This window comes from Apaloderma vittatum, unplaced genomic scaffold, assembly GCF_000703405.1.
Source record: "Apaloderma vittatum isolate BGI_N311 unplaced genomic scaffold, ASM70340v1 scaffold36253, whole genome shotgun sequence".
NCBI lineage: Eukaryota > Metazoa > Chordata > Aves > Trogoniformes > Trogonidae > Apaloderma > Apaloderma vittatum.
Window position 1 is genome coordinate 38,240 of NW_009709405.1, and position 13,027 is coordinate 51,266.

The 13,027-nt window shown below is 41.8% G+C and overlaps 1 protein-coding gene across 1 annotated transcript in view; it reads left to right on the forward strand.

Moving 5' to 3' along the window:
- LOC104272029 (ribosomal protein S6 kinase alpha-2) overlaps positions 1-11,744 on the forward strand; it is a gene marked incomplete at its 5' end in the record, with an annotated part of 49,474 nt that extends 37,730 nt beyond the window's left edge. Inside the window, 7 exons of the mRNA XM_009866905.1 lie at positions 704-793; positions 2,266-2,424; positions 3,600-3,761; positions 7,754-7,830; positions 9,787-9,904; positions 11,035-11,172; positions 11,564-11,744. Coding sequence (XP_009865207.1) covers positions 704-793; positions 2,266-2,424; positions 3,600-3,761; positions 7,754-7,830; positions 9,787-9,904; positions 11,035-11,172; positions 11,564-11,689 — 870 coding nt within the window. The remainder of the gene's footprint in view (positions 1-703; positions 794-2,265; positions 2,425-3,599; positions 3,762-7,753; positions 7,831-9,786; positions 9,905-11,034; positions 11,173-11,563) is intronic.
- Between the last annotated feature and the right edge of the window lie 1,283 nt (positions 11,745-13,027).

Sequence of the window (13,027 nt, forward strand, 5' to 3'; positions counted from 1 at the left end):
TGCCAATTTTTCCTGAGACCTGCTGCTATAAAACTAAAAAGTTTTCATGTCTCATTATACTCTCTGATAAGGCAAAAGATGCTGAATAGAGAAAAGTGATGTATTAGAGCAGATTTTTTTCTAGCTTACAAGTGGGTAGAGTTTCGGTATATGGCCAAATGCAATCTCTATTCACTCTCTTGTTCATTACAACAGCATGGCCCGAAGTCCCAAGTGATTGCCAATAGCTTCAACTCAGATCTCCCCTGACAGTAAATGTCTATACGTTTTCATTTACAATAAACCCACCTGATAAGTAATTTCTACAAATTTATCAGCAGATACACAAGCATATGCCAGTGTTATGAATATATCCACCTTTTATGTCAAAGAGGTAATTTTAAAACTATCACTATTTTACAAATCTCCAGGTTGTTTGATTTCTATATGACACTTCTCATAATTGCCATTATTCACAAGCAAACAAAACTAGGCATCAAAAAGAGGGCCTACGCCTTCAGAATCTAAACTAATTATTCCTCCATCTGGCTTTGGCATATAGTCAGCATGGCTCTCATTTGCACAGGATTTGAGCTGTTGTCTCCTAGAATAATGATTAATAGAAGAATTTTAAATATTAATTTGTTCAAAGTGTAGAAATTGCTTGGTTTGTGCTTAGTGCTGCTAGCTAGTATCTTAATGCACTGTGCTTCATTTATTCCAGATAATTGATAAGAGCAAGAGAGACCCCTCTGAAGAAATTGAGATCCTGTTGCGATATGGACAGCATCCAAACATCATTACTCTTAAAGATGTGAGTAGTTTCTGAGCACTTCATCATTAAATGATCTTCACCTTATGGTCAGGCTCACCTACTAGCTCATGTCTGGAAAACTCATCAGTTGAAGGTCAGAGCTAAAACCAGATCCAGAGAAATTAAGGAAAAAATGTGAATTAACAGAGTACTGGATAGAAGTTGGAAAGACTGGTGAGGCAGTATATGCTCTCTAGTCACTGCCTAACCAACTGTAAAAAAACCAAAGGGGCACAGTGCTGGAGAGCATCAAAATGTGTTTGGTTTTGCAGCACCTTTCAGAAGTGAGATCTCCCTAGCTGGGTGTTTCGGAGCAGCTGCTGAGCACACACAGTGGTGCTGCTGGGCAGGGGTTGCTCTTTCGTGAGAAGCAGTTCTTCCCGTGCAGCCTGTGGTATCTGCTTTGCTGGGAAGAGGAGAGCTTACGAAGTTTCTAGGGTTTCTCTCAATATTGTTTTAATGCCAAGGAATTTATACCTTCTACTAAAGTCTGAGAAGACATGAAGGTGTATTTCTTCAGTATTTCGTATGAAGAATAGCCTTTGCCATGCTTATATGCTGTAACGACCTTCAGCTGGAGGTGTTTCACTACACTGCCTGCAGTCTCACCTAGGATTGTCCACACTGTGTCACGCTCAGAGTTTACAGAACAAAATCCTACAGGTGTCAGTAGCCAATATGTTACGGGTCAGACCTTAAGAAAAGTATATAAAAAATATCTAATCACATGCTCTCAGGAAAGACTGACCTAACTCCTAAATTTTAGAGAGTATCTTAAAATCTGTGTAAAAACTGGTTTATATTCCTTTCCAAAAACATTTAGTGTTGATAACTACAACACTGCCTATTATTGCAGTCCAGATAAAGAACTGGGACATGAAAATGGCTATCATCCAATTTAGACAAAAAATATCTTTTATCCCATGGAATTGATGTTGAAGGTAAATATTCTTGCAGCTGGTGTCAACAGTGTTTTCACCAGAATTGCAAATAAAAACAATATAGTATCATCGGAAGCAGGTCTTGGTGAACAGTATAATACAGTTCATTTAGCTGATCATGAGTCAAAGGGAAATATTGATATTTGAAATATCTAATGTTACCCTGTAGAAGTGGAAAGCGAGAACACTACTGAGAAGGAGGCTTGGGTGAGAGCCAGCAGGCATTTCATGCTGTGTGAAGTGGTGCTGCTTTTAACAGCTCGGTCCACTTTGCTGACACGATAGCAGATCAAGAAAGCTGCGTTTCTGTGTGGACAAATTGGCAAGTTGCTACAGACACAAGAAAAAAGTGATGATTAAGTGATTTTATAAAGCTGCCTTGTCTGTTGTTAAGCGTAATAAGCACATTTCCCACACGTTAGCTGACTTTTTTTTCTTGCAACATCTCACGTAAGCAAGCCAGAACTATGATTAAAAGACCAACCTTTACTAAGTTAATGGGTCCAAAATATGTATTTATTATTCTTCCAGGTCTATGATGATGGGAAATATGTGTACCTGGTGATGGAGCTGATGCGGGGAGGCGAGCTCCTGGACCGCATTCTTCGGCAAAAGTGTTTCTCAGAGCGAGAGGCCAGTGCTGTGCTGTGCACCATCACCAGGACTGTGGACTACCTGCACTCTCAGGGCGTAAGCATTGCTTTTTTGGCTATCCGCACCAACCTTCTTAAAAATCTGACTTTTAGAAAAAAGCAAATACTGTGATTTTGCTTCTCTGAAATGTGTAAATATAGGGGTTTTTTTCCCAACCAAAAAAAATATATTTCCCCTGTTATAATAACATTTGGTTTGTGAAATAGGGTCATAGGATTTTTAACTGTTTCCCAAGTAACTGCAGTATTTTAAACTGGTATTTTCATCCCCAAAACTGTACTGTTTTTCAAGTTAATGTAGTGTGTTGAGATATTACTCGTTTACTTTTTATCAAAGTCATTATTGCAGTACCTGATCTTTCAAGAGAATTTCAAATAGGGTAGCTGAATCAGCAGATAGGTAGAAAATCAAATGTTCAGCTTTCCAAATGAAGTAGCGGTTTGAGCAGCTGATGGGAAAGGCTTCTGACATTCTGCTAAAGAGCTGGCTTTTAAAATCTAAGCTCTCTGTGTGCAGCAGTTTGAAAATCTCTTCTGCTTTTCAGGGACAAGCAGTTTGAATGACAAGTCTAATATTTGCTGCTCTTTCTGCTTCATGGTTAAAACAAGTGCATTTTCAGCTTGGGCTTTCATGTTTTCGTAGTTTTGCAGTCTTGCTATAACACATAAAAGCTCTTTTCCCACCACAGAAATGCAGCATATCTGGTTAAACACACAGACACTTAAGCTGCAGAAAGGATATCTCTGAATATATTTTGAAACGAGGAAAAAAATAACAACTCCCTTCAGATGTGACCCACTCACATGGACAACCGCAAGAAGACCCTCACACACTTTTGTCTTATCACAGGATTTCTTATCCGTCTTTCAGCTGAATATTTAGTCATCAGATTCCAGGAGACTCTGACACTGAGGTGTTTGTGCAGCAGCCCCTTCTGACCTCCCTCACAAAAGGTGTTCCGCTGTAGAGCAGCAGCTTCCATCTTAATACACCAGAAGAGACTGTTGAATGTGTTATTTCTGATTTTAACAACTTCGGCCTTTTTCTTCCTCTTCATTTGCCCAAAGCTTTTAAGCAAATTTTCTCCAAAACTTGAATATTTTCAGCATGAGCTCTTGACCTACCTCAACCAGCAGACCAGAAATGGCAGCCAAGCCTGGATACTCCCTGACCTGCTCTTCTCACTTCTTATTATCTGCTTTCTTGTTAAGGTGGTACACCGAGATCTCAAGCCAAGTAATATCCTCTATATGGATGAGTCAGGAAACCCAGACTCCATCAGGATCTGTGACTTTGGGTTTGCCAAGCAACTGAGAGCGGAGAACGGGCTGCTCATGACGCCCTGCTACACGGCCAACTTTGTCGCCCCTGAGGTAGGATCGCATTTCAATGCCATGAGTAATGAGCATGTCCTAGGAAGCAGTCCTTCTTCCCTCTCTCCCTTTTCCTCGCTGCCTTTACAAGCGGAGAAAGGCAGAAACCAGGCTACCGCCACTTGAACAGCTTCTGTTACCATAAGTTTCCTATTCCCAGTCTTGTCGGGTCAGTTGTTTTTCGCCAGACAGATGTCAGTATCTGCCTCACACTGACGTACACAGTGATTTGGCTCATTACTGGGATAAATACCCTTTTTTCTGTAGCTGCTTCTGCTCAGACTGCTTCCCCTCTAGTGCACTGTTCCAGAATAGGATAAGATTTAAAGGGGAAATCTTGGTATCAGGAATAAGACTCAAAAGAAAAATCCATGCATGAAATCCTTACCACACCGAAGTCAGTATGAGCTTTATTGTGGATTTGACTGAGCTAAAAAACATCTCTCCTCTTGGGTTTTCCTACTACCAATCCCCACTGTTATTCAGGGTGTAGGAAGGGGCTGGAGGCAGACCAAACAGCCTGCCCCAACTATGGGGACGAGTGACTCTACATCGCTGGCAAGTGCTGTTCCTTTCACACAGCCCCACGAGAGTGGGTTTGAGTCCCACAGCTAGTTTGAATGGCTTGGGCTGATTGCTATGTTTGACCCCTGAGAAATTCCTAGCTGCTTCCTTCTGATGAGGGAGCTAGAGGTTAAATTCCTGGGTAGTTGTCCATTTCCTGGAGTGATGATTATCAGCAATTTTAGTATTTGCAATACACAGCTTCACATGTGTGTCTGCCTCTGCTTGTTACAGTCCTTAAAACTGAAAACTATTGCCTTTTAATACTTCATGTATCCTCTACTGTCAAATACCATTTTCTCTTGGTTGGTATAATTTGGCGATATTTTCCTCCCCATAACTCTCCTCCATCCAGTGTTCGTCTGCCCATTACATAACTGGGAAATGAAAAATGGGATGATCATTCTGTACATAGTCCTTTTGTGATATAAAAGACAAAGGAATCACAGCCTTCTGGCATCAGGAGATGGCATTAAGTTGAGACCAATGCTGGTGCAGTATAAATTCAAAGCAGATAGCCAAGATATATTGGCTGGTTATTCCATTGCTGTTTCCTTGGGTTTTCATTTTAGAAACTTGATGGAGCTGTTTAAAATTTATCAAAATAAGTCAAATAAGTTTTGTGGCACCTCAGCAGTTCAATTTCTAAACTGAAAATTGATCATCTTTGCAAGATTTAAAGCACTGAGATTTTCTCCAGGATACTATGTGCTTAAAATAAGTGTAGCTATTTTTCATGGTGGGCTATTCTGTATAATGTCTGTAATCACAAACCTTGCCAGCTCAATTCAGTTTCAGGTCAGACCCTTCAGATTTGAACTGAAAGCAGAAATCACACTCCCGGACGTTAGCAATGAGTAAGACGGGTCCTGCTAATGCAGGAAACGTTGAAGATTAATTGAAACGTTACCAGAACTGGCAGAGAGCTTACATAAAGCCTTAAGTGCTTTTACATTTTACCTGTGATATAGTGCTGCCCTCCAGCCTAGGCTTTCACGTTCCCCGTGTGAGCCCCGCTGCGATCTCCGCCGTATGCCCCGTGAAGCTAAACGGGGCGGCAGAAAGTCAGCCGAGGTGGTGACACAAGAGGGCAGAGGCAGAGGGAGGAAGCTACATTTGCCCACTTGGATTTCCCTTTATTTTGGAAACTTTTAAGCCGGGGTTTACGTGAGAAGGGGAGCGAAGAGGAGGGCTGCCCCGAGAGACAGGCGGGCGCTGCCACCTAGTGTGAGCCGTGCTGGGTGCAGGGAGCGGGGTAGGGTCTGGAGGGAAAAGGCAGCAGCCTGCAGGACACCACTGCGTCTTTTGAAAAGCTCTTTCCTTGGCTGATTTATTTCAAAGGCGCATGCCTGTTACTGTCTGGTAATATTAACCGCCCCCAGACGAAACACTGATCTTTTGGGCCATGGTTTCCCACACTTGCTGCTCTCAGCTCAGGTGTTCTCGCTTTAACCGCAGTTGCACAGAACTGCTGGGGACATTTTCAAATAACAGCGATATTAACTGATAATTCTCACTAGATCCTGCTGTTATCCGTGGGGTGAAGTTGCTGTTGATAAAAAGTGATTGCCAGTGAAGCTTTCCCTAGACACTAGCACAGAGCGAACCTCCCTGTTACCTAGCAGAGTTGTTGCAAGCTGAATGATAGCACACAGCGACACCTGCCCATCTTTTGGGGTGGTGTAACCACTTGCTTAATACCCTGCTCCACTTATTATCATCACTTCCCCATTCTTCTGTCATAGAATCGTAGAATCATAGAATGGCCTAAGCTGGAAGGGACCTTAGAGATCATTTTAATCCAGCCTCCCTGTCGCCAGGGACGCCACCTCTCGACTAGATCAGGCAACCCATAGGGAACGTCATTTGCTTGGGACTTGATTGTCCTTGGTTTTTCAAGGAAGACAGTGATGGCAATGAAAATGTAACTGTTCAAGAAGCAATGAGAATGGCCACACCAAAAGATTGCATATTTGGTCTCACGGGGGAAGCAAGAAGCAACTGAGTTTGTCAAATGGAAAAGAGTTTTCCCCATCAAAACTAACATTAATAGAGAGGGAAAGAATGCAGGAACTAAAGAAATAAGAAACAAATATAACAACCAGAGAGCATATATATGATGCACAGGTGAGAAAGGCAGAAGCAGGATTTTACCAGCTTTGTCAACAGGAGAAAATGTTTTTGTTTCTTGGTGGCTTTTTTTGTTTGATTGGTTTTTTTCAGGTAGCAAATGTTCACTCAGCAGCATACCTGACAGATGGTTGCTTTGCCACTCATCATTTGTAAAATCTATGAGGCAACATTTTCTGAAACTGTTTTCTTTTCCAAGCAGTGCTTGGTCTTTTCTGAGACAGACTCCAGATAGCTGAAATCACTCCTGTCTATTAAGTCTGAAGGTCAGAGAAAGGCTTCCTGAATTTGTACATTCTTTTTTGCAGATTGTTTGCAAAAAAATTAGTGTATCCACTTATCCATCAGAAGGGGACAAAACTCTCCTTGTGCATCAGAACTGAATAAACAGAAGGGTAGTTTGCTTTTACAAGCAAGTGGAAGATCTGGAGGTGATCCCTGAGCTCTTCTGAGCCAAACAGAGACAAAGGTCTTCCCCTAATCTGAGCAGTGCTGCCCCATTTGGTGACCTCATTTCCACTTGGACCTGCACAGACTCAAATAAGCATGTTTTCCAGCATGCACTAGCATACATGAAATCTAGATTTTACTGTTGCTGTTGTAACTCCTCATCCTGCACCAATATTGAACCTTGTGTGAGATCTCTGCTGGGTCTTGTTTTCCCCATAGAAAAAAGTGATCAAGTTTTAGCCTGTTATCTATTAAGTCCAGTCTAAATGTGACCATTTTTTTTAATACAGAAGATAAGAATAAACCTCTTAGCTTCCTTTGCTGTTGCCATGCCTCTTTGCAAGTCTGACGTTAGATATGCATTTGTGTACATCTGGGTTTTTTTATCAAATCCCAAATGAGCTCAGACATGCTCACTGTCACTGAGCCCTGTGTTGCATCCACAGTGATCTTGGCAACCTTTGTTTTAGGAGAACGTGTTTCAAAGTGTTGACGAGGTTTTTGTAAGAAATTATTTTTAAAACGCTAAAATGCTTTACTGTGTGTTAGGTGGTCAGACAGGCTCACAGAGCCACCAGCAAACTGCACTCATCTCCGTCCCTGTTGAGGTGACTGATGTGCTGGGCTTGAACACTGACTAACCAGCTCGTTCCAGCCTGGGCTTCACCTTGCTCCACACCAGTACTGAACATTTTGATCCTGAGACAGCCACCTGTTCAAGCCAGATACGCAGTTAAGCCCTGGAAACATCAGCAGATACATCCATTAATCTGTGCTTTCTGAAGATCAGAAGCTAAAAATTCAGGAATGTAGATTAACTCATTTTCATCTCTATTTCCTTCACATAGGTCCTAAAACGCCAAGGTTATGATGCAGCCTGCGACATCTGGAGCTTGGGGATCCTGCTGTACACCATGTTGGCAGGGTGAGTGAAGAGGTTTTCCTAGCGCAGCAGTCTCCAGCGGGCTCAGCGCTTCAGCACTGATTAAGCCAGAAAGGAGTCGCAGATAGATACAGCAAACTGTCTGGCCTCCTTTGAGAAATGCACTCAGTTTTCTGAGGCACGAGAAGAGATGACAAGACTTAGAATAAGTTGTTTCCAGAATATGTAAATATCTTTGACACTTTACAAGTTTTTCAGGTTTTCAACAGACTGTGACTGTAAGCATGCATTGAAACCTAGACTCCTAAGACTCACTCAAGCTGCATGAAAGTTTTACATTAGACAAGGAGCACAGGAGTATAAAGAGCCATATAATATTCACCTTATCTGCAAGAGGACGTTCACTCATTTCTATTAATACATGTATTCTCTTCAGCTTCATTCTTCTTCTCCTGTTGCTGTTATTGAGGTATACAAGCACCCTGAGTATCATTTCTCAGGGTATGGTATGTGCACATTTATCACACTTAAGTGCAGCCTGAAACTTTTCAGTGACATCCCACAGCTCTTTAATCTGTTTCATGATCATTCAGCTGTGGCGAGAAGCTTGAATTTGTTCCTAGGTTTACACAGAAACAAAGAGTTGGACCCTACCTTTCTGTTACTTTTGCCTCTTGCCTTGTGGATTATAGAAGAGGTGCCAAGAGTCTCTATCCCATCTATTATGTTACAGAGAACAAATGAGTTCACCATTAGCTGAAATATGTTTCTGGGGCAGTCTCCCACTCTGCTGGTATCTCTGAAAACCTGTTTCTGTTTTGCTAATGCCATAGATTTGCAGTGATACACAAGCAAAGATCAGTGAAGTAAAATCAAGTTATTGCCCACAGTCACATTTGTTCAGCTGATTATATTCAAAATGCTTCTTTTTTAAATGTGAAAAAACCACACAAATGTGTTGGAATCTAAAATACAAATTGCACAACTTAGTGGATGTTAAATTTGCTGACAGGTACTATTAACTTGTATCTCACTTCTTTATGCAATTACAAGAGAAAGTAAGGCAAACAGTTCAGAAGACATGACTTTTTAGATGCCACCTCTGCATTTAGGGGTGGTCTTGCTCTTCCTCACCAGAGGAGAGTTAGGAGGAACTATTATTTGCATCCAGAATTTTATTCTTCTCCCATCGTCACTGTGAGCAGAAGGTTCAGACAATCAGGATTAGAGCACTGGAACTGAGGAATTGAATTTGCTACTAGAAACCAGGTAGAATAAGAAGCTGTGGCCAAGCCAACAGTTTAGTCACCTAAAAACCACTCTGGCAAGTTTTCAGAAGAGAAAAGACAGATGGAAGGAAAAATATAAAAATCCCGAATACCCGCTTCTTCTAAACCTGTACAGCTGTTTGAGATTGCAGAGTAAAATCTGTGCTGGTAGATTTTAATCAGCTGTAAAAATCTTATCACTTGTCACTTTATGAAGACAGGAAGTGTGCCCTCTGCATGTGACACTAATTTTGTAAAGCTGAGTGCATGTTACTGTTCATTTCTGACTGGCTAGATCAGGAAGTAGCCGATTGCAGATCACTTATTTTGCCCAGCAGACTTGACCATTATGATAAACCAAGCATTACAAAATAAATTTTTCTCTATTATTATTTTTATCCTTTCTGGCCATTATCAAGGTACTTTTATTGGCAATCAAACAGAATTGAAACAATTCAAGAGGTAAAAACCTGTCTCTTTTTAAAAAAAGAATATTTGATTCCTAAAAAGTGAGAACAGAACAAAAATTTTAAAAAATAAACACCACCACAATTAAGGAATCAGTCCTTTCCTCTGCAAAACAACTTAATATGAGGAACCACCAAACTGTATGGTTTGGATGAAAATGAAGGAATTCTGGACCCAAATTCCTGTTGTAATCCATGGCAGTTAACACTAGATCCTAGAAATCATGTACTTGCAAATTACACTGTAATTTTCTCTCTAACAGGTTCACGCCTTTCGCAAATGGACCAGACGACACCCCAGAGGAGATTCTGGCCAGGATTGGCAGTGGCAAATATGCACTGACAGGAGGAAACTGGGATTCAGTGTCTGACACTGCAAAGGTCAGTGTACACTTTGTCAGAATTTTTTCATGTTCTCTGAAACAGGCTTGCAGTCTGTAGTTGTAACAAACTCAAGAGAGGGATAATTGGAAGGTTTATTTCTCAATGCTTAATGAAATGAAAGCTTGCTTCTTTATGTTTCTACCACTTTGCATGAAGTGGTGTTTTGGGAATTTTGGTAGTTTATTTCATTAAACTAAAGCATAATGTAGTATCATCAGTTGATTTAAATAGCACAGAACTCTTTTTCCATGCAACTGTACTTTTAAAAGAAGTGTAAGGTTATCAATGCCACAAATGTATGGTCTATATGTGAATCATTATTTTTGCTCTTCAGAGTTAATCAGGAGATGGCAGTTTACAGACTAGCATTTTTAACTTCTATACAGTCCACAATTTAGGCTGCCCATCTACCACAAAGCATGGAAACTCCAGGAGGTAAAATATACCTGGTGCTGAGACTTTAAAGCATGAAGCAGGTAGATGGGCAGGTAAATTGACCTGCTTCCAGTTGCCTGGCATTAATCAGAGACTTTGTCAGGATTTAAAGATTGCTGCAAGAGATTTCAGATTTAGTAACTGGTAGTATCCAGTGGAAGAACGTTGATATATCCCACCACAAAACTGCAAGCAACCCTAGTAACATATTAATCTTGCTACTTACACCTATGAGCTTCAAAATGTATTTTTTATCAGGTGTCCAGTTTTGAAATTAAAATATTCAGATGTTGTACAGCTGATCTTATTGAATTTTAACCAACCTAATGTTAGATTACTATTCTAAGCTTCTCTCAGAAGCATGCTTTGGAGCCAGTGTAGAGGTGCCTCCAGCTGGCATCCTCTCTCTAGGTCGTTGTCACCCCTGTGAAGTCATCAGTACTCAACACTCATTCATTAAACTGAATACCCTCCACGTCATTATCTTTTGACTGGATTATCAGCTGAGAGTTCAACACTTGACAATGTTGAAAACCAGACTTTACACTTTAAAAATATAAAGCATATCTAAAGTGCCTCCCTGCCTCCACTGGAATGCTGGTGGTGACACTGCCACCAGGAAAATCTTAGGAAAACCTGCACTGGTATTATTTACTTCTTCCCTTTTACCATTTTCTTCCTTTTAAATGCAGGACATTGTGTCTAAGATGCTTCACGTAGACCCTCATCAGCGCCTCACAGCAGTCCAAGTTCTAAGACATCCATGGATAGTGAACAGGGAGTATCTGTCCCAAAACCAGCTCAGCAGACAGGACGTTCACCTCGTGAAGGTACATCCTACCTCCCCATCTCTTCCTTCCTTGAAGACTGAGCTGTCATTTGTGTAAATATTCTGGAAAGTAGTAGAGGAATTGGGAAGATTATTTGCCAGAGGCCAAATTTAATATGGCACTGTATTGACAGTAAAGATTTTTGACCTGTGACCTGATATTTTTAACTTCAAGCAGCATTGTAATGGCCTGGTGGTATTCTGTGCATACCGCTCCCCACCACTTTGAAACAGAGATGCCCCAGCTGTCAGCCAGCTAAATGTTGTTATCGTTTCATGGAAATCATCAGTACGGACCCTTTTTTTTTTCAGGGACTGAACAAGGGAAGGGAGTGGAAAAACATCAAAGAACTGAATTTCAACCCACCGTTTTCTCTTTCTCTGTTTTACAGGGTGCAATGGCAGCCACTTACTTTGCTTTAAACCGAGCACCTCAGGCACCAAGGCTGGAGCCTGTATTGTCCTCCAATCTGGCTCAGCGGCGGGGCATGAAAAGACTTACCTCTACCAGATTGTAGCAGTACCCCCAAAAGGCCTCTTTGAAAACCCACAGTTTATTATTTAAGGAATTCACATGAAATCACCAGAACTAGCAGAAGCCCAGTGTAAGGCAAAGTTCTCCTGCGCTCCATCATTTCTTTTACATTCCAGCCAGGGTCCCAAGTTTAACAACTTCACAAAGATGTGCCAATTTTGCCAGTAGCTCTCTTTCCTTACTGAGATAATGCCAAATAAAGTAGGTGCACTCCATCCTTCCCACCCTAGGAAATACTATTTTTGAATCCTTAAGATGTTCCTCAGGAACACTGTTTTCATTTTGTTTCTCAAGAAAAGCACTTTTTGCTATGAAGAACACAGTCGGGTTTGAATGTTTTCATCTGTTCCAGCATGTGTCATGATGAAGTGACTTGGCTGGTCACCAGTAGACATCTACTGTTCTCCACTCACCCCAGGAAGAGTGAAGGCTGCAGAGACTATGAATAATAACTTACTTGAAACAAGTGCTATACAACATGAAGGATAGAGAACTGTCGGTGGTGGAAATACCTTCTGATTTCAAGAAATGTTTTGCACTTTGCCCCTGCCCTGCCTGGAACAAAGCCGGCACCACTCAAGGTGCGTGTGCCACCAGCCCTGACTTATTTGGTCTCCAAGAGCAGAAAACTTCTGAGAAACTTGGTCCTCTGAGGAAATTATTGGGTCTTAACGAGACTGTGGGAAAGCATTCACACAAAACAATGTGAGCAGGAGCCTGTGGATGAGTGGAGAAAAAGGTGCCCAGTCTCCTCCAGCAAGCAGGAGGTCCTTGAGGACTAAGTGAGGGGGAACCGAGCACAGGCAGGGAGTGGCCCAGGTGACTTTGAGGACAGTAGGCAAAAAGGCCCATGGCAGCATGGTGAGGAGGTTGCCTGCCAAAGGGAACTAGTATACAAGTGCTTGGGGGGCCAGCTGGGACTACAAAGTGAGGGATGGTGTTTCCTCTTCATCAGCTGGTACAGAGGAGGGTGGGTGGGCGGCTGGACAGGTTGGTGCGGCTGTCCTCCCACGCCGTCACCAAGTCTGCTCACAGAGACCAGCTCTGGCAGGCTACAGTGCCACCCTGGAACAAGCGAGGCCATTTCCAGTCATTGCTCCCTGCCTTTCCCTGGCTGTTCAGCCAAATCCCACCCAGCGTTTCATGTCCCTGCCTGGCTGTTCTGCTCTAGAAGAGCTAAACTCCCTGTGCCACACGTGCACAGAGAATACCCACTTCTGAAGAGTCCAGCTAACTCTGTTACAAGCTTTAATAATAATAAATTATGAGGAGAAATGGGAGGATGCTCTGTTTTTATATTTATATAAATATGTATATATGT